This window comes from Epinephelus fuscoguttatus, linkage group LG14, assembly GCF_011397635.1.
Source record: "Epinephelus fuscoguttatus linkage group LG14, E.fuscoguttatus.final_Chr_v1".
Classification (NCBI taxonomy): domain Eukaryota; kingdom Metazoa; phylum Chordata; class Actinopteri; order Perciformes; family Serranidae; genus Epinephelus; species Epinephelus fuscoguttatus.
In genome coordinates this window covers 19,472,502-19,493,662 of record NC_064765.1, presented here as the reverse complement: position 1 = coordinate 19,493,662, position 21,161 = coordinate 19,472,502, and the positions used below count along the sequence as shown (strand labels likewise).

Here is a 21,161-nt window from a genome sequence, read left to right as displayed (position 1 = left end):
GCACCTGAGTGGACACCACCCCTTTTTTCTAATGCCAGCTAGCTCCAGTTACTTGGCACATGTGTCATACCCCATAGCTCCCGTGAAGTCACAGTGTCCCAGCCTTTATTTTATAGCCTTGGCATTAAATCACCCACCAGCTGGAGTATTTATTGGTCCAATGTGGTGCAGTGCATTCTGGTAGTTGTAGGTTTTCTACATCTTGCACAAAAGCAAATGCCATAGCCCCTCCTCCCTACATCTTCCTACTGCACAGTTTTATGTAAAGACTATCTTTCCAGCAGTGAAATAATTTTTAAACATTAATCATAATGATGTTGCTGATACATGTGTAATTGGTGTTTGCAGACCTCGTGGAAGCAAAGCTTGTGGGAGTCCTGGACATTTTGGATGAGGAGAACCGTCTCCCTCAGCCCAGCGACCAGCACTTTACTCTGGCTGTTCACAGCAAGCATAAAGACCACTTCAGACTGACGGTCAGACCTCTTAGCCGTGCTCTCCCACCCTCTCTCGTCTCCCACTATCTCTCCTATTCTCTCTCGCTGTCTGCTTATTGCTTTCTCCCCAGTATTCTGCTATTATTCTCTTTCTTTGTGCACAAAGTTCTTTTGTGAGACGAGGCAGTGACGTAACCGCACACCGGTTTAGTCATTGTGATCATTTTTACTCTGCCTGTTTTTTAACAGCAGTTTTGGGGATGACGCACAGTCCCGAGCCCTCCCTCTGTCTCTGTCATTGTCGCTATTGTTCGTCACTCTGCCTGTATCTGTGCAAGCATGAAATCCTTTTAGAAATGTAGCCTTGACACCAGTTCAGGCTTAAGATTACAGCTGGCTGGCTGCAGCCACCCTCTATACTGCGGGGAGAGTTATTACTCAAATAAGCACTATTCTGTACATTTAATAGGGTGAAAGACATTAATCTTAATCTAAAGTGCCTGCATATGCCATGAGCTAACATTTCTGCTGTACAGTTTTCACACTTTAAGGGTAATTTATTATGGTTCCCCTCACTGATGAAGCTAATGGAGCTTAAAATGCTGGGTACCACTGCTTTTCTTTATCCTGAATTGTTTCTGGTAATGGATTTTTTTGGGTCCTTTATAATACTTGAGCCAGATAAGATTAATGGAGCTTTAAAAAGTCGCTATTATTTCCTTGCAAGTAAACATGTTAAATAACCACAAATTACCTTGTTCAGAGATTGCGAGAATACGCCCATATTTATTACATAATTTCTGTCTTTTTGGCTTTATTTCACTGTGTTTCATAGATTTTAATGTTTCATTCTCCAACCCGGCCCTCCTCATTCAATAGTGGTGTGGATAAACACAATTCTGCTGTAGAGATGGTGATGGATAGGATTAGAGTGAAATCGATATGTATGTGTTTTAGCCCTGTCATTACATTCGATTTGCTTTCTCCCTCTCTCCACTTAGGTTCCGAGGAAGTCGAAGTTGACCATTCACAGGAATCTGCGGGATGACGAGGGCTTCATCATCAGGCACTTTGCCGGAGCAGTCTGCTATGAAACAGTAAGATCTTATTACTGTATACAGGGATGTTGGGGCCAGGTAGTTTTCACATTCACACATCTACATGTTGATTAGTTACATAACACAGTGGAGTAACTAGCAGCTAAAGCTAGCTTAAAGCTCTTATGTGTTTGATACCCTGGTATTAATGTATTAAAGTGTTGAGAGAATTTTGTTCAAATTTGGCACAAACGTCCACCTGGACTCAACGATGAACAGATTAATGTTTTTGGCCACAACTCAAGAATTCATACGCCAATTATGACAAGATGTCACGTAAATGTCTACTGAAATAAAATGATGATGTGATGACATTTTATATCCAAAAGGTCAAAGGTCATCTCTACTGTGACATCATCATTTTCTGGCCATTATTCAACGTCATAACTCAGGAACAAAAAACAGACATTTGGTCAGATACTGAATTGGTGACACTAATCTCGGTGTCCAACTTGAAACTGTGCTGATTGTATAGATCTTCTGTGCTGTGGCGCTGAAGATGTGTGTGAAGCATCCATGTTTAAGACTATGTAGCTTCTTTGCAGCAACATCCATTTTTGTCATGGATCAGTACAGGAGGGACCTAAATGCAGAGCAGCAGGCAGGTTCAAGGTTTACAAAAAGTGAGCTTTAATAAAACTGATAAAAAAACATCCAAAAACAGTCAGGTAACTGAAAGTCCAAAAGAAAGATGAACCAAAACCTAACTGAAAACCAGCTAGGATAATACAATGAACTCAGGGAAGAAATCCAATAGAATACAAAACACCAGGCAGGAAACAGAGCAGGGAACAACATCAAGAACACAGGGATGAACACAGACAAACTGACAAAGAACAAAGGGAACACACAGGTATATATACACAGAAAACTAATCACAGGAATGAGACACAGCTGGAGTAGGAGGACATGGGCATCTTCTTCTAACCGCTTCATCATCTTGAGGGTCGCGGGGGGGCTGGAGCCTATCCCAGCTGACATCGGGCGAGAGGCAGGGTACACCCTGGACAGGTCGCCAGACTATCGCAGGGCCGACACATAGAGACAAACAACCATTCACGCTCACATTCACACCTACGGACAATTTAGAGTTACCAATTAACCTAGTCCCCAATCTGCATGTCTTTGGACTGTGGGAGGAAGCCGGAGTGCCCGGAGAGAACCCACGCTGACACGGGGAGAACATGCAAACTCCGCACAGAAGGGCTCCCACGCCCGGGATCGAACCGGCAACCCTCTTGCTGTGAGGCGAGAGTGCTAACCACCACACCACCGTGCCGCCCAGGACATGGGCAATAGCAGGGAAATGGAGATTGGCTAACAACAAGTGTGGTGGAGAACACTAGGGTGGAGCAAACAAGACTAATACAGAACAGGTGTGAAGGGAAGACTCTGGGAACAGGGAGGGACTAATGAGACAGGTGGACAAGAGGTGTGACAGAAACAGGCGGGAAAACACACAAAAGCAGGAAGTAAAACCAGACATGACACATGAGGGGAGGATCTGCAAAATAAAACAGGAAGCAGATTAAACACGAAGGAATAACATGAAACAAGGAAGAAGACAAACAGAAAACCCCAAAACAAAGTCCACGAGATACTAGAATATAAACAAAACACATTTTTGAGGCATTGTCTACTTACTGTCATGGCTACATATGAGCTCAGGCAGACATGGATGTATATTAATATTATATGACTATTATAATGATATTGCTGCATCACCATATATTTATTGTCATTTATTGTGTTGTTATCGTCTTGTTCTTTCTCTCTGTCACACAACCCATAGCCTACCCCTGCTCCACCCATCAACCTATCCAGGATCACAGTATACTTAACATATACTTATCACTGCCTCTCATCCAAACATCCACACACGCCTTGCCCAATCTAATCTAAGCTCTACACCTGGTTTCTTATCACATCATCACATATACATGATCATACTTAATGTTATTGTCAATATGTCTGTCCATTGCTTCTATTTTTATTATGTTTTGTCTATATATGTATACATGTCACACTTTTTCTGTCACGTTATTTTACCAGCGAAGGAAAAACAACAAATAAAAAAACAAACTAAATAAGTTGCTTTGGTGATGTGTTATGTAGTCTGCAGGGATTTAGGCTTTCTCCATTCGTTTTTGCATCTTGTACATCTCTCTGAAAGTCTCCCCTCACATAAATGTATGCATTTGCATGTTTTTGTCCACAGACTCGGTTTGTGGAGAAGAATAACGATGCCCTCCACATGTCCCTGGAGAGCTTAGTGTCTGAATCGAAAGACAAATTTGTTCGAGAGCTGTTTGAGAACTCAATCACCAACAAGGACTCCAAACAGAAGGCGGGCAAACTCAGCTTCATCAGCGTTGGCAACAAGTTCAAGGTCATTTTTCATTGTTAATCACTGAACATAAATAGAAATAAATAAAACCTGCTCATTTGTACTTTTCAGTTTATAGTTCAGTAGGTAATTTTGAGCAAATACAGTTGTTTTTTTCATACTAAGGATTACTTCACCAAATTCAAACATTTAGATGTTACAGTATTTTGTGTTAATGTCTTTTATTGTCAAAGACATGTAGATTACAGTATATTTACAGTATATTTATAGGTTTTGGCCAGCTGTACATGTGGCAAAATACAACAATTTAATTTGATATGCGGTTTTCCAGGCAAAATTATGTAGATGTACTTTTTTAGATACACTGATTTGCTGTCTAGTATTGCATACTGATTTAGAGGAGTACAATTTTGTAAGATAGTTCACGGTACTCCTTTATCTTTTCAGCTTCTTCTCAGACTTTTCTAACTGTTATCCCTAGACCTCTGGTGTAACTTTTTAACCTTTCCACTCTCCTTCTGTCCTTCCTTCGTATTTAGGGTTCCCCTCTCTTAGATTTCTTCCATCTCCCACCTCTTTCCTCTGAGAAAACCTTCCTTGGTGGATAAAGCTGGATAAAGTCAGCTTGAGGTATAAAAGCGAGGTGTTAGAAAACCAGGAGAGTGAAAAAATAAGAGTAAGAAAGAATGAAACACTCACACACGAAACTGTGCTGAGTGAGCCAGAAGCACACACCTTTCAGTTGTGTCTCATGCTCCAGCAACAACCAAAAAATCCAACTCCATCCTCAGATTTGAGGTTTCTTTACCATTAATGTTGCTTCTTTGCTTTTATCACTAATGCACCGGATATAGACTCAAGCACAAAGATGATGTGTGTGTGATTCAAAAAGGCTCTAATAGCTAGAGTGTGTTGTATGGAGAGGAAATGTGGTCTTTATTTTCTTCACCAGGAAACATGTTAGGACAGATACATTCTGTCAAAGTAAGTAGTCTGTAAAATGTAATGTGAAATATAAGACTCTTGTTAAGGTCTGTAATAACATCCACATAAACACAGACAGTGAAAAAGTTTGCATGTTGGTAGTATTGGATCTCAGTGCTGCATTCGACACAGTTCACCACAACATATCACTGGACAGACTGGAAAACTGGCTCAGTCTTTTTGGCACACAACTAAACTGGTGGGAATCCTATTTGAAGGACACTATTTTGTGTTGATTTGTATTTATATACAGTATCTGAGTGCACAAAAATTACATGTGGAGCACCCCAAGGCTCCGTCCTATTTAACATGAAAAACAAAAAAATATCTCAATTACACACACAACAAACAGATTTATGGCATGTGGAGTCCCCCAAGGCCATGATAGATCACATGATTCCCTTCTATGCAACCAATTGGCGAATCTCATTCAGGGCGCCCTATTTAAACTGCTCTGGCCTGCTGACTGTTGCTGCAGAGAGGCCCCAGAACAGAGCAAATATAATACCGCAAATGGAAATAAAGTTTTCTTTGACTTAAAGTGGTCATGAACTAAAGTTATTGTTTTTGAAGCCAAAGATGAATGATTTAAAAGTCAGTTCTGAGCTTAATTTTAAATTCAGGACGTTTAAATCCACAAACCAGGCCAGAAATTTGTGTTTTTAACATACACATTAAGACCGTCACAAAATCAGCTTACCTTCACCTTAAGAATACCTCAAGAATTAAAGCACTTATGCCTCAGCAGGATTTAGAAAAACTTTTCCATGCATTTATCCTCAGTCGGCTCACCCACTGTAACGCTGATCAGACAGCTGCAGCTGATTCAGATCGTCTGGGACAGGTCTGCTTAGTGTCTGCAGAGTAAAAACTAAACACAGAAAAAGCAGCATTTAGTTTTTCTGCTCCACATATCTGGAACAAACTCCCAGAAAACTTGAGGTCTGCTCCAACTCTCAGTTGTTTTAAATCAGGGCAGAAGACTTAACTGTTTGCCATTGCATTTTATTAAATTATTTTGGGACCATTCATTAATGTCTTACACTGCACTGTAGCTCCACTGTAATGTTTATTTTACTCTATTTTACTTAATCTTTATTCTATTCTATCAAATTGTAATCTTCTATCTTACTTTGTTTGGATCCTTTATATCTTGTGAATGTGTCTTTTATATTACCTCCTATATTGCCTTATGTTTCTTTTTTATTTAGTTTAATGCCTTTTATATAAAGCACTTTGTTTTTCCTCATTGTTGAAGGATGATATACAAATAATTTGGCTTGTTTTGCCTTTATCCATGACTGTTAACTCTGGTTGCTTCCTTCCCTACTACCTCATTTAAATTACTGTCTGGGCTACCTTCATTAAACATTATAAATAAACCAATAACCATCTCATTTCGTCTGCTTGCGCACACAGACCCAGCTAAACCTGCTGCTGGAAAAGCTCCGCAGTACAGTGAGTAATATGTTAGTTTTATCTCCGTTTTATTGTATATACTTTCCTACTCAGGATCACTCAGTCCTTATTAATCTATGTGTGCACAGGGCTCAAGTTTCATCCGCTGTGTAAAACCCAACCTGAAGATGGTCAGCCACAAGTTTGAAGGAGCTTTGATTCTCTCACAGCTGCAGTGCTCAGGTAGGACGAAGGACAGTGTGTACAGAATGTACTGTGACATTTTAGAGCAGGACTTGTTACATTTATAATCTTTCGGATCAGTGAATATACTAAGGATATCTTAGTAGCTCTACTGTAAGTGAAGTAATTCCAGGGTCACCCCACTTAAAGTGTATTCATTGAATCATTGATGGATTAATGGATAGGTCCACCGGGCGAAAGCCAAGGGCCTCAAAGTGTCCCCCTCGGCTTCACCTGCAAAATGTCACTCAAAGTAATGCAAAGGACCACAGAGAGACACAAATTACTACAAAAAGATGCAAAACAGCTGTAAAGAGACATAAAATTACCATAAAGACACACAAAATGGCTACAAAGAGATACAAAACAGGTACGAAGAGACAACAAGAGATGCACAATGACTACAGAAAGGGGCAAAACAACCACAAAGAGACATAAAATGACTACAAATAGATGCAAAACAGGTGCGATTAGACAGAAAAGATGCACAATGACTACAGAAAGGGGCAAAACAACCACAAAGGGATATCAAATGACTACAAAGAGACCTAAAGCAACTACAGAGAGATCCAAAATGACAACAAAGAAGGGCAAACAGCTGCAAAGAGACACAAAGAGACACACAATGACTACAGAAAGGGGCAAAACAACCACAAAGAGACATAAAATGACTCAGAAGAGATGCAAAACAGGTGCGAAGAGACAAGAAGAGATGCACAATGACTACAGAAAGGGGCCAAACAACCACAAAGAGACATAAAATGACTACGAAGAGATGCAACACAGGTGCGAAGAGACAAGAAGAGATGCACAATGACTACAGAAAGGGGCAAAACAACCACAAAGACAGATAAAATGACTACTAAGAGACATAAAGCAACTACAGAGAGATCCAAAATGACTACAAAGAGATGCACAGTGACTATGAAAAGTGGCAAAGCAACCACAAAACGACATAAATGACTACTAATAGACAGAAAAAGACTTCAAAGAGATGCAAAACAGCTGCGACGAGACACAAAGACATGCACCATGACTACGGAAAGGGGCAAACCAACCACATACACAAAAAAATCAATCAATCAATCAATCAATTTTATTTATAAAGCCCAATATCACAAATCACAATTTGCCTCACAGGGCTTTACAGCATACGACATCCCTCTGTCCTTAAGACCCTCACAGCGGATAAGGAAAAACTCCCCAAAAAACCCCTTTAATGGGGAAAAAAAACCCAGTAGAAACCTCAGGAAGAGCAACTGAGGAGGGATCCCTCTTCCAGGACGGACAGACATGCAGTAGATGTCGTACAGAACAGATCAACATGATAAATTAACAGTAATCCATATGACACAGAGAGAGAGAGAGAGAGAGAGAGAGAGAGAGAGATGCAGGTAATGACAGAATCTTGCAACAACATTAATGAAAGTAATAATATTATAGTTATAGTTCTGGTTACTGCGGTACAATATGTTGAAAGTATGTATTAATACCTGGCAGTATACATGTGTGACAATAATCATATGTGTATAATAACAGAAGAAGTATGACTAATGACTAATGATGGCAGCAGCAGCAGGAGGCATCTGGCGGGACCACGGCAGCAGCACAACCACACACGTCACGCTGTCCAGGCACCGCTGTGATATGAGTTAATCTGAGAGACAGTGGAGCACAAAGGCTCCGGAGAAGAAGCCGAGTTAGTGACATCCAGAATGGCTGAGTTAGCAAGATGCAGTAATAGGATATGAGAGAGAGAGAGAGAGAGAGGAGAGAAGGGGCCCGGTGTATTATAGAGGGGTCCTCCGGCAGACTAGGCCTAAGTCAGCCTAACTAAGGGCTGGTACAGGGCAAGCCTGAGCCAGCCCTAACTATAAGCTTTATCAAAGAGGAAAGTCTTAAGTCTAGTCTTAAATGTGGAGACGGTGTCTGCCTCCCGGACCGTAACAGGAAGATGATTCCACAGGAGAGGAGCCTGATAGCTAAAGGCTCTGGCTCCTGATCTAGTTTTGGAGACTTTAGGGACCACGAGTAACCCTGCGTTCTCAGAGCGCAGTGTTCTGGTGGGATAATATGGCACTATGAGCTCTCTAAGATATGACGGAGCTTGACCATTTAGAGCTTTATAAGTTAACAGTAGGATTTTAAATTCAATTCTGGATTTTACAGGGAACCAGTGCAGAGAAGCTAAAACAGGAGAGATATGATCGCGTTTCTTAGTTCCTGTTAGTACACGTGCTGCTGCATTCTGAATTAGCTGGAGAGTTTTTAAGGACTTACTAGAGCTACCTGATAATAGAGAGTTACAATAATCCAGCCTTGAGGTAACAAAAGCGTGGACCAATTTTTCTGCATCTTTTGGGTCAGGATAGGCCTAATTTTCGCAATATTACGCAGATGAAAAAATGCAGTCCGTGAGGTTTGCTTTAAATGAGAATTAAAAGACAAATCTTGATCAAATGTTACTCTGAGGTTTCTTACGGTAGTGGCAGGGGCCAGAGCAATGCCATCTAGAGAAACTATGTCATCAGATAAAGAGTCTCTGAGTTGTTTGGGGCCAAGAACAATAACTTCAGTTTTGTCTGAATTTAACATCAGGAAATTGGTGCTCATCCAAGTTTTATGTCTTTAAGGCAATTATGGAGTTTAGTTAATTGATTGCTTTCTTCTGGCTTCATTGATAAATACAACTGAGTATCATCCGCATAACAATGGAAATTTATAGAGTGATTTCTAATGATGTTACCTAAAGGAAGCATATATAGAGTAAACAGGATTGGTCCGAGCACAGAACCTTGCGGAACTCCAAAACAAACTTTAGTACGTAAGGATGGTTCATTGCGAACGTCAACAAATTGAAAACGATCAGATAAATAAGATTTAAACCAGCTTAGTGCTGAACCTTTTAAGCCAATTAAGTGATCCAGTCTCTGCAGCAGAATTTGATGGTCAATTGGGTCAAAAACTAGAGACACAGAATGACTGCAAAGAATAGTAAAGCAACGGGGCATCGGTGGCTTAGTGGTAGAGCAGGCTCGCTATGTACATGTCCGCAGCGGCCTGGGTTCGAGTCCAGCCTGTGGCCCTTTGCTGCATGTCATCCCCTCTCTCTCTCCCCCCTTCACACTCAACTGTCCTGTCCATTAAAGGCAAAAATGCCCCAAAAAATATCTTTAAAAAAAAAAAAAAAAAGAATAGTAAAGCAACTACAGAGAGACACAAAATTACCACAAAGAGGCAAAACCACAGAGAGATGTGTTTCAACTACGAAGACTGCAGCATGATATATTTCTAACGTGGATATGACATACTCAAGAACCTCAGAGTTTGAACTATATTGGACCTTTCTTTAAAAAGGAAAGCCTCAGTTTCTTTAGAGAATGCAGGTTATATAAATTTACATTTCCTCCCACTGCTTCCCACAAAGGTTGAATTATGTTAAACTGTGGTGACTGGAAAAGCCTTTGGAGGCATTTGACTTTGTATGTGGTAATGTATTTCAGTGCAGTTTGTCCTTGTTTGACACTGTCAAGTTTATAGATGGTTTCCTTGTCACGTTAGATTAATTATGGGGGTTTTGTAAATGCTGCACCTTCACTTTGGGGCACGTTGTTCATTCTTCATGTTGCTTTAAAAAAAAAAAAACAACAGCATAAAATGGTGCTAAATTGTGTGTTCTAACGTCACTACATACTGCTACTGTGATTGATGCAGAAGTTAATATGACCCTGCCACCGCCTTTGTGATTGCATTAAAGCAACATTGTTCTTTCATGCATTGCATTCACACTTGCGTGCACACACAAACACAAATCAGACACTGATGAGGTGCTAAGAGAATAATGTATGTTGCAGGTTTGAGCTTGGTTGCATTAAGGCTCATGGTGTTCCTTTGATAGGCTGGTTACCTTTGAGCTTGTATTGTTACTCCATGGTTTCAGTTTCTCTTCAATAGACCACTGTTTTCTTTGTGTGTTTGTCTTGATCAGGCATGGTGTCAGTGTTGGACCTGATGCAGGGGGGTTTCCCCTCCAGAGCCCCCTTCCATGAGCTCTACAACATGTATAAACAGTACATGCCTGACAAGCTCACACGCCTGAATCCACGACTTTTCTGCAAGGTAGGATTACGTAAACTCATATGTTTCTGCTTCACTGGAGAAAGACAAACATGTAATCTGTTTAAAGTAAAGCCCAATTAGTTGGGTAAGAAAAAGCCTATAGCTACACTGATCCATCAACAGTTTAGTGCCCCACGTTCTTACCACTTATACAATATTATTATGTCACTGAATGTGTATTTGTATTTTTGTAGGCTTTGTTCAAAGCTCTGGGACTAAATGACAATGACTTCAAGTTTGGATTGACCAGGGTGTTCTTCCGCCCGGGAAAGGTACAGAGAAGTTAACAGAACGCAGATCATTGTACAGAACTCGATGAATATTTCTTAAACTACGTGGATCATATTTTAACTTAGTAATTTTGTGTCTGTGTTCATGCATCAGTTTGCTGAGTTTGACCAGATCATGAAGTCAGATCCAGACCACCTCGCAGAGCTACTGAAGAAAGTCAACACGTGGTTGGTGTGCAGCCGCTGGAAGAAGGTCCAGTGGTGCAGCCTGTCTGTCATCAAACGTAGGTTCGATCTAACGGACAGATCTTGTGATGTATAAGTCAAGCAGCCTCGGTACGAGCATCTGCAGTGTAGCGAGGGAATGATTCTGGTGGTCTTTCTGTTTTCTCTAATGGTCAATTTTAGTGGTTATGCTCAACTTAACATAGGCACCATATCCTGAGCTGGCCAAATCTGGCCCAGGATACAGTTCCAGGAGTCCAGCCAACCAATTTCTAATTCACAGTGAAAATAAATTAATTTCCACTGTGAATTTTTTTGGCCTTCAGCTGCAAAAAAGGCATTAAGATAAAGCTTGTATATATATATATATATATATAAAAAAAAAAAAGTGCCAGGGGAAGATCCCCCAGGCTAAGCCATGAATTTCCTCTCATCCTAGAAATGCCCCTGTGGACAGCTGACCTATACAGGGCTGCTGTGACTGGATTTACCTCTTATTCACTTTATGTGATAAATAATATTAATGTTTGTTTATTAACTGGCCCTTGACCCACTGTCATTTGGCAAACATGGTCCCTGGGCACAGCAACTTTAGTATGCCTGCTTTAGTGTATTTTAGGATCGTGAGTAAAATATGTAATCATTTAACATGGTCTTTGCCTGGGTTATGTCTGTTTTAGGTACAGACACTTCCTATAAAGTCATGATTAACTTCCATTTTTAAGAATTTAGCGTATGTGTAGCCTGATGAACTGTTTGTGTGTCTGTCATTATGCCAGAGGTGTGGGCTTGAGTCATCTGACTTGGACTTGAGTCAGACTGGAGTCACAAATCTGGTGACTTTAGACTTCAAAATCAAAATAGACTTGCAACTTGACTTGCACTTCAACACCAATGACTTGTAACTTCAATTGGACTTAAACCTTTTGACTTGAAAATAGTTGATACCTTCCCCTGAACCCAAAGATGAAAGGGTATTTCATTTAACAAGTGTGCCACAAATCAACTCATTTCCCGAACATCCACTTTGTCTGAACTAATCCTAAATCATCCAATCAAGTTGCAGGAGAGAACCATGAAGAACTACTGAGCTCCAGTTGGGGAAAAATGATACCAAAGATGACTTTATTTCGTAGAAAAACTATGCAGTCGTCAACAAAAGAACGCATAGCAGCATGCACAAACGTGTGGGTCAAAAATTATAGTTGGAGACGCAACAACTTCCAACTTCATTTGATTTTCCTGTGTCTGACGTCCAAATCATTGACAAAGGGGTAGTATCTGATGACTAAGGAATGAGAATGGGCTGGAGGGGGAGGTCATAATCACTGATAAGGTTATTCCTGTCATGGTCTGTTTGCATAAGTTCAGCAAATGGCCTGTCTCCCCCTCATAGTCTATATCTGACCCATTACTATCACTGGAGACAGCTTCTTTTTTTTTTATTTTGAGGGACAACTGTAAGGTTGTATGCATTGCCTTGGCTTTTACCTAGATCCCATATATCCGATATTTTACTCAAAGTGAACCTAAAACAAGAACTATGTATGTGTATAAGTACATGTACATTTAGATGTGCTGTGTTGTCCCACTAGTCACTATTGTTGCCGTCAACATGTTCACTAATTCTGTCACCACAATGAACAAAGATGAGTTATTGCAAATGCATATATCAATACTCAACACCTTAAAGATGATGTGTACCAAAAATGTCTGTCCTTTCTTTATGTTAACACACTTTACTGACCTTTTGTTTGGGAGCTTTGATGCAGCCTTCCTTGCCTCATAGTGCAACAAGGAAGTAAACGGCACTGGTCATGTGACAATTTATACTAAACATGTGACACTGCATGTATTTCATTGAGACCCTTTGTTACTGGAAATGCATTGACACATCATTCCTTAGCATTTTTAGAGCCTTAAAACTCAAAAGTTTTTTTTGGTGGTTATTATTACGACCACTGGTATTAAACGGGTTAAAAAAAAGTGTATGGGTGTCTCTAATATGCAGCCATATCTACATCCCTCAAGACTTCTACACAAAATGTGCAAATGAATTAAAAAAAAAAGAATAATTGAAGAAAGGCCAGAAGCACAAGTTATTTTTATTAGTCAAGTTATTTCACTTTCCACTGCATGATGTATAAGATGCTTTGTCATTCCCCCACAGTTTTATTATATAGCTCTGATAGCTACACTAAATCATATTTCACGCTTTCCCATTCATTCTGAATATTGAGAGCGGCAGCCTCTAGCAATATGGAATAGTACTCTAAAAGCAGTTCCTTGAACCATTATGCTCTGTGCCAAGTTATTGATTTCCACCATTTAACAAAGTGCAGGCAGGCCTCTGATTATTTGTGTGAAAGCATCAAATGAAATTACATTAGCGTTAGAAGAGAACGACGCCTCTGCTTGACCACGCAGTTCTTGCATAAATGACCTGAGGAAATGTATGTCCTCGGTCTCAGTCATTTATTTCCTTCAACACCTCACCTTATTATCGCACTTTCATATACGTGTGTGTGAGAGAGATGTAGTGTGTGTACGATATTCTGCACTGCCTGTTTTTGTGCCTCATCAATATTACCCATTATAGCAGCTTATACAAGGCTGTGACATTGGCTGTGGCATAATTTTAGCTTTAATTTTTCAGGTACATATTCATCTTTAAAAATAAAGTTCTTACTACAATTATTTTTCTACATCTTTGCTTGTATCCTCTTCTTTTTTCTCCTCGTCTTCCACAGTTCGGAACAAGATGAGTTACAGAGCTCAGGCCTGCATTAAGATTCAGAAGACTGTCCGCATGTGGTTGTGTAAGAGGAAGCATAAGCCTCGGTGAGTCTCCTCCTGGTTCTGGTGCCCTGCGCGCGCGCACACACACACACACACACACATACACACACACACACACACACACACACACACACACACACACACACACACACACACACACAGGCTCACACACATTCATCATTTCTACCATCTTCCTGCTTGTCTGTGCCCTTTGCTCTCTTATGTTTTTTCCCTCTCACCCTGAACTCTCTTGTGCTTTTTATTTAAACTGATTCACGCTTGGCGGGTTTTGATGGCTTCACCCACATTGTGCATTTAAGAGTTCAAATCAATCTCAGAAAGTCATCTGCGGAGAACTGATGTCTCACTGTACTGCTTTGGGAAATGCCGCGTGTCTCGCTGTATTGGGTTGCATTTGGAAAAATGGCCTTTGTGGAAGCAGCCATCCAGATGATGAGTTTCAAGTTTTTTCTTTTAGACTCAGATTTTGATTGTTAGTGGCAGTGTGTGTATATAGATATATGAGGAAATGTTTTATGACAGCATATGCACATTTAGTTCAGTATGAAGAGGGTCATTCCTAACAGTTATTTATCTGTTTTTAGTAAAAACCTAAAAAAGGAAAAAGGCATTGGAAATGTTAAAGGCAGAATGAAACAGAATATGTGGTCAGGATGTGGTCAGTTGTGAAGGGTATATTTAAAGTGCTCGATATTGGGAGCAGCTTGGCGAATACGAATTTGCACAGTAATGTAAAGAAATGTTGGCCTTCATCCACACCTCCCTCATCTGCATTACAGTCAGGAAGTGGAGGATGGGGGGGAGTGGGTAAATCAGAACACAACCATGCGCTCATTTCAAGATATATAACCAAAGTTTTTGCTAACTGAGATCCAAACACACACCTCTGACCCATAATATTGCTCTGCTAGCTACTGTAATCTACAAGCTAACAGTCAAGTTGGATTTTTTAAAAAATTTTTTGTTTTACCAAGGTTATCATAGTTAACTAAAATTACACTAAAAACTAAAAATAAGTGTGAAAAAATATTTTAGTCAACTGAAATACCCATACTGAACTTCTTGAATCTCGCCCCTGACAAATACACCGCATTATTATAATTTAAAAAAATAAAACTAATACTGAGACTACCAAAGACCAAAGTACAACTTCACACTTTTAACCAAAAAATAAAAAATAAATTGAAACAAGCAAACTCACTCTGGAATCTAACTGAAACTACACAAGAACTGAAAACAAAAATTCTAATAAAATAATCAAAAATAAATAAAATAAAATTAAAAATACAAAACTATAATAACTCTGTTTTATACTGTAGTTGTCATCCCAAATCAAAATTAAGTAAAATAATTCATGTTTATGCATCTGTGTTCAACGTAAGTCCTCAAACATGTTGAAATGTTTAACAGAAAGGAAGGAGAGGAGGATGCCCCTAACTAAGAATTTTCCTGGTCAACCAGTAGTCGTCATTTAGGGTCATTAGTCGACTAGTTGCTGCATGTTTATGATACTAATTTTATTATTAAATTATATATTTTGGGTGGGGCAACACAATGGTTTGAGTTGAAGGTGTGAGAAAGAATAGTATCAGTAACATTGTTAACACTGTGCTTCATTACAGAGAAATACAAAACTGTACTAATGAACCTTCATTAATATAGGCCTATATTTTATCTACAAGTGCACGTCACACACTGAGCGAGCTGCCTGGTAATGACGCTGTCGAAAAAGCAGTAATGATTGTGCTAAGTGGCTAATGGGCATGTAGCTACTGACATGTTTCAGATGATACGTCATGTTTGTAGTCGACCAATGAAGATGAGTTTACATATCACCTTGGGTTCGTCCTTCACCTTCTCAAAATGATCCCACACTTTGGATTTCCTGCCCGACATGTTATTAACTAGCCTGTGGAATAACCGCAGGTACCAGCCCTGGAAATTAACTTCACTCCTGTCTGACTGCTGAGTGTCGCCACTTTCTGTGTCTGTCCTTTCAAATGAATTCCCTTATGATCCAGACATATACAATGTTGCCAACTAATGACCTTCCTGGTCAACTTACTTTTGGATGACTATTAGGGGGCAGGCCTAATGGTCACCTCTTATAAACATTGGCCATTTGAATGTAATGCTTCATTCTTACTGAGGCATTCTTGCATACAACATTTGCATTTTTCTCTTCTCTCGTAGCATTGATGGAATGGTGAAGGTTCGAAACCTGAAGAAGCACATGGAGCGGTTCAACGAGGTGGTGAGCGGACTGAAGGAGGGAAAGCAGGAGATGGCCAAACAGGTCCAGGAGCTGGCTGCCTCCATAGACGCTCTGTTAGCAAAGATAAAGGCGAGTCTGTGTTCACCTCTTTCATATCACCCAGGAATTATTGCTCTGCTGATCCTAAAGCTGCTCATGTCAACACTTTTTTCCAGGTGCTTTGAGCATGATACAGTGTGAGCAATGAAACATTTTGCTATTTGTCTTTATACGTGTTTATCCACGGAAGAATTTTCCGAGCACACTCCTCGCTTTAAGCATGACTGCCTCAGACTTATATGGCTGTCTGCATTCACACCTGTAGCTCGGCGGCACAGCCAGTCTTCTGTTGTACACTATGCCCTTTCCTAAGTGTGCTGTGCCCTTTTCTCATTCCTCCTCTCAGAATCAATATTTTCAATCACCTCGGGATAAAAAAGAAGAGCTAGGTGAAGGAGAAGTCCTCTCCTCTCCAATAATATAATTTAGAGAGGCTGTTTTGCTAAATGATCAAACTCGGTTAGTGAAATCCCAGCTCTCCCTGTGCAATAAGCACCCGTCTTATTGGACCCTGTAGGTATGGCGGATCATCACAAACACATCCACATGATATCTGGGCTCTGACTGCCTAATAGTGTTGATTTGGTGCTGTGTAGTTACCTGTATGCATTCAACAGGTTTGATTAGAGCGCTCATAGGCTCCTCTGGGTGTCTTGATTGACACTGAAGCACCTTTCTCTCCCCTCTCCCCCAAATCAGCCTCTCCCACTCCCCTATCGTCCTCTGTTAGCATATTAGCAGCCCCACTGTCGACACTCATGGTGTCCTGAGTGCTTAGAAATTGCTCCTGGCGCGGCGTCTCTGTATGAATAATGCATGAGATGCCGATGGCTGTCATTCAGACTTCTATGCGTTGGGGACAAGACCTTGTCATCTTCCCTCCCCGTGTCACTGTTAGAGACTCAGTCTAATGAATCTTCACAATACGGTGACCTCCTCTCCCCCCGCTGATTGTCAGACAAGTATAGTGGGGAATTGAGCATTGTGGCTGCAGTGTGCAAGTGACAGTCACGGTGTCAGTCAGTGTCTTCTCTCGTTGCCACATGGGAGGGTTGCGCCGTGGTAACGGTGGAGTGTGTGCCGAGTCAGGCACATATAAGTGCACTCGGTGTCACACCTCAAAAATGTCCCCTCGCCTTGTTGAAAGTAAACAAAATTCAGGATAGCATGTTTGTCACCCTAAAGGGAGTCTCATCAGGTTTTTCTGTCATAAACACGGTGTTTAAGGCAACTTAAGGCTTTGAGAATTAACTGAATAGTTTGAAGAAATAACAAGTATGTCTTCATTCTGTGACCATGACCTTCCATTCCGATCTTTGTCTTGACCCCTAGGCCACAGTAATGACCTGGAAGGAGATTGACACAGAGTATCAGGTGCTGGTGAAACGCTCGGAGCAGCTGCTCTCCTCGATGCAAAAGAAGAAGCAGGAGGAGGAAGAGACCGAGAGGCTGAAACATATCGAGGAAGAGATGGAGAAGGAGAGGAAGAGGAGGGAGAAGGAAGAGCAACGGCGCAAACAGGAGGAACAGGAGAGAAGAATGTGAGTGATTGCAGAGGAGGATTGTCAGTAGAAACTATAGTAAATGCAGTGGTAAAGGTTTGAAACTATAGGTTGTGTGCCAGTCTGAGTTAAAATTTCCTTTTTCCAAACATTTTAGGAAATCAGAGATGGAGATGAAGAGGAAGCAGGAGGAGGAGGATAGAAAAAAGAGAGAGGAGGAAGAGAAAGCTATACAGGTTTGGATCACCCTAAAATGTCTACTGGTGTACTCTCCTGCTCAAAGGTTGCAGAGCCTTAGAAATAAAAATGTAAGAAAATGACCTCCAAATCAACGCTCATATTTTAGGATGAATATCAAGTTGTGTATATTGTATACTTCTTTAAAAACTTTCTATTGTAGGTTGATTTGCTTGATACTTAGGTGCACAGTGAAAATAAATTGTAACCATTAGTAGCAGCCAAAATGTTAAATTAACGTTAACGTTAAATGAAGCTCCGACATCTTAGACTTCATAACCATTTGTCATAAAGTGATGCATTCAGGAGCAACAGTACAGTACAGGATGTTGTAGAAAAATCAGTCTCAAAAGTCAAACATGGACTGTAAGTTTTCCATAAGCATTTGAACACACCACAAATGTTTTTAAAACAGTCACAACTAAGAGGAGCGTACCAAAAGGAATGAGTCCTAAAGCCCAGAAATTAGTTAGCACTCACACTGTTAGTACACGTAGTTTCCTTATCTTAAAGTCGGTGGGTTGTTGGTTATATGTCTACAATAAGGTCAGTCAGCTTATAGAGACTCACATAGTTTGTTCTACGACATAAAACACATCAGTAGATAAACCACTCGTGAATTTGAAGTTTTTTGTGTCTTAAAAAAAGGTGGTTGCTAACAAATAGCTAAATTAGACCACAGAAGATCATCACGACAAACATGACTACAGCCTCGTTGTGTAACAACTGTTGAACCAGGTGAGAGTGGACTCAAACTCACGGCTCTGGAGACAGTTTGGTCGAAAACTGGTCGAAAGGTAGATTTGGTACACAGAGGGACAAGTGGAGCCTCAATGGAGGCAACAAATCCAACAGGGATGAGGCAGAGGCAGAGTCAGTCAACAGGCTAAATAAAAAAAACAAAAACAAGAAAAGGACACTGGGAAACAAAAGGCTGTAACATTAGACACGCAAGGAGCTAAGATGAACTGGCACTGAGAGGAAACAAGAAAAGCAAATTGAAAATCCGATGAAAAAATCCTATGGGCTTTTTGACAAGAGAACCAGGTCGACGCTAACTTCCATGTCGGCCTACAGAGAAACGTCATCCCTGGGTTTACACATCCCTGTGAACTGCGAGCTGTGTTGTCCGGGGCTTATAGCTCCTAGTAGGGTATCCAAAGTCAAAGTGGTCCCAGGGGAGGGGCCAGACTAAGAGCGATTAAAGAAGACCTTGATGACATGCCATATTTGGACTTTGAGCATGGTATGGGGACATCAAGGTACTGAAGGGGGACCTCGCCAGTGAGTGTCTGGTGGCTGGGCCTTGGGCCATGGAGCCCAATCAGACGCAGCCTCAGCCGTGCCAACCACCCGTAGGGACAGGAATCAGGGTCTGGTGCCTTGTGTGCTAGGCAGCAGGAAGGGGCGGGGCTCAGGGCGTGTTGATCCCTGGTGCTGCAGACTGGCTCTGGGGACGTGGAACCATCCTAAACTTACAAATATGGAAGCCCATTTTCACAGATGTGATAAAAAAAAGATCAAGTCATTATAATGATAAACTTTCTCAAAAGAATGAGTAAGTATCTCAAAATAATTAGTAGCCTTTCTGAAAATGGCGAGGTAGTATTTAAGATAATGCCAGGCAATGCACGACTTACAGGATCTTTTTTTCAGATCACGTTGGCTGAAATGGTCCTCCATACAAATGACTCACGAGGCTGCTCAGAGTGTAGTTTAAAGTATTTGTATTGTGGCTAATCAGCAGAGGAAAATCACACAAACCCATCGTTATGGCTGTAATGTTTCCTCTCAGTGGCAGCCTGCCTGCTCTCTTCTCTAACTGAAACGTTCATTTGGTCTCCCACAGCAACAGCTGGGTCATGACATTGGTCGGATTCCCTGCGGGTTTCCCTCTGGGTCTTGATTGATGGTTCCACTTTCTGCAGAGTTTCTCCTAACTAAGCTACTTTATCCCTCCATGCGCTTCCCTGTTTTTATTATCACGCCCTTTACTACTACCTTTATCCATCTCGGCCTGTTTCTCTCACTCACATTTCATTTGTCACCTTTTTGTCACGTCGCTACGTCTTTCCTTAATCTTTCTCCTCTGGTTGTATCGCCACACACACACACACACCTGCTGCTCCAGTTTTCCCATTATGCCTCGCCTTTTTTAACTGCCCATTCATCTATCTGTTACACGTACATCGCACCTTCTGTACATCTAAAGCTCTTTTTATTCACACAAGGCCAGTTGGACATTTGCATGCTGTCATTTTTTTCCCTTTCTCGTAGTGAGACAGTTGACACCAGGCTGTCATAAGCCACACGTCTCAGGAGACTCTCTGCAGAGTTTGTTTATCCACAGCTCAGAGGCTCAAAGCTGCAGCGGTAAACTTTCTAAGGGTGTCTGCTGTGACTTAGATGGCATTTTACTCTGTGTTCTGTGCTATTTTCTGCTGTGTCAAAGGTTAGTCTAGCACTGTATCTTCCTCCCTTCAAACTTTGTATCATGGTGTCTTTCAACCTAACCTTATATTACTGCACACCTTCCAGTCTCTTTTTTTTCCTCCCATAGAGGGGAACCTCACAAAATGGAAGACTTTTGGTGTACTATTCCCATCATTCAAGTAATTTGACTTTTGTGTTTCTGAAGACAGTCAAATTCAGAGTTACAGTGGTGATTTGGGGTTTACCATGAATTTATTGTAAGCAGAATGCAAGGGTGTCTATTAAACATGTTTCCACTTGCTATAAAGCAGCTCAACTTTCACACTGAGGCCGTCACAATTTAAAGTTTTGGCTCTCACGCTTCATCCTGGCCATGTATCCCAGCTGCCAATTGGACCGTCACACGGTATGAATAATAGATTATCAACTGGAGAGGCATTTATATTTAAAGCTCCTCAGAGAGAAGTATCCATTGTGGACTTCATTAGCGGCTTTCTATAAGGTGATAGGGGATGAATATGCAGTATATAGTAGAGCTGTAACAATTAATCCATTAGTTGTTAGCTATTTAATAAATCGCCAAGAAATTTGATAGTTGACTAATCGGTTTGAGGAACTTTCTCAAGAAAAAATGTGAATAATTTATTTTTTTTTTTTTTACTCCACTTGACAGTAAACTGAATATCTTTTGACTGTAGGCAAAACAAAGCATGTGAGAACGTCATCTTGGGCTTTGGGAAACACTGATCGATTAATTTTATAGACCAAGCAACTA

General features: G+C 40.8%; 1 protein-coding gene across 2 annotated transcripts in view; it reads left to right on the top strand.

Moving 5' to 3' along the window:
• Positions 1-21,161, top strand: part of myo6b (myosin VIb) — a 62,863-nt gene that overhangs the window by 28,368 nt on the left and 13,334 nt on the right. For both annotated transcript variants that reach the window (XM_049596576.1, XM_049596575.1), the window contains exons 16-27: positions 349-476; positions 1,439-1,534; positions 3,753-3,923; positions 6,285-6,323; positions 6,413-6,506; positions 10,495-10,625; positions 10,820-10,897; positions 11,010-11,139; positions 13,831-13,921; positions 16,094-16,244; positions 17,547-17,755; positions 17,874-17,952. In XM_049596576.1, the coding sequence (XP_049452533.1) occupies positions 349-476; positions 1,439-1,534; positions 3,753-3,923; positions 6,285-6,323; positions 6,413-6,506; positions 10,495-10,625; positions 10,820-10,897; positions 11,010-11,139; positions 13,831-13,921; positions 16,094-16,244; positions 17,547-17,755; positions 17,874-17,952 (1,397 nt within the window). The remainder of the gene's footprint in view (positions 1-348; positions 477-1,438; positions 1,535-3,752; positions 3,924-6,284; positions 6,324-6,412; positions 6,507-10,494; positions 10,626-10,819; positions 10,898-11,009; positions 11,140-13,830; positions 13,922-16,093; positions 16,245-17,546; positions 17,756-17,873; positions 17,953-21,161) is intronic.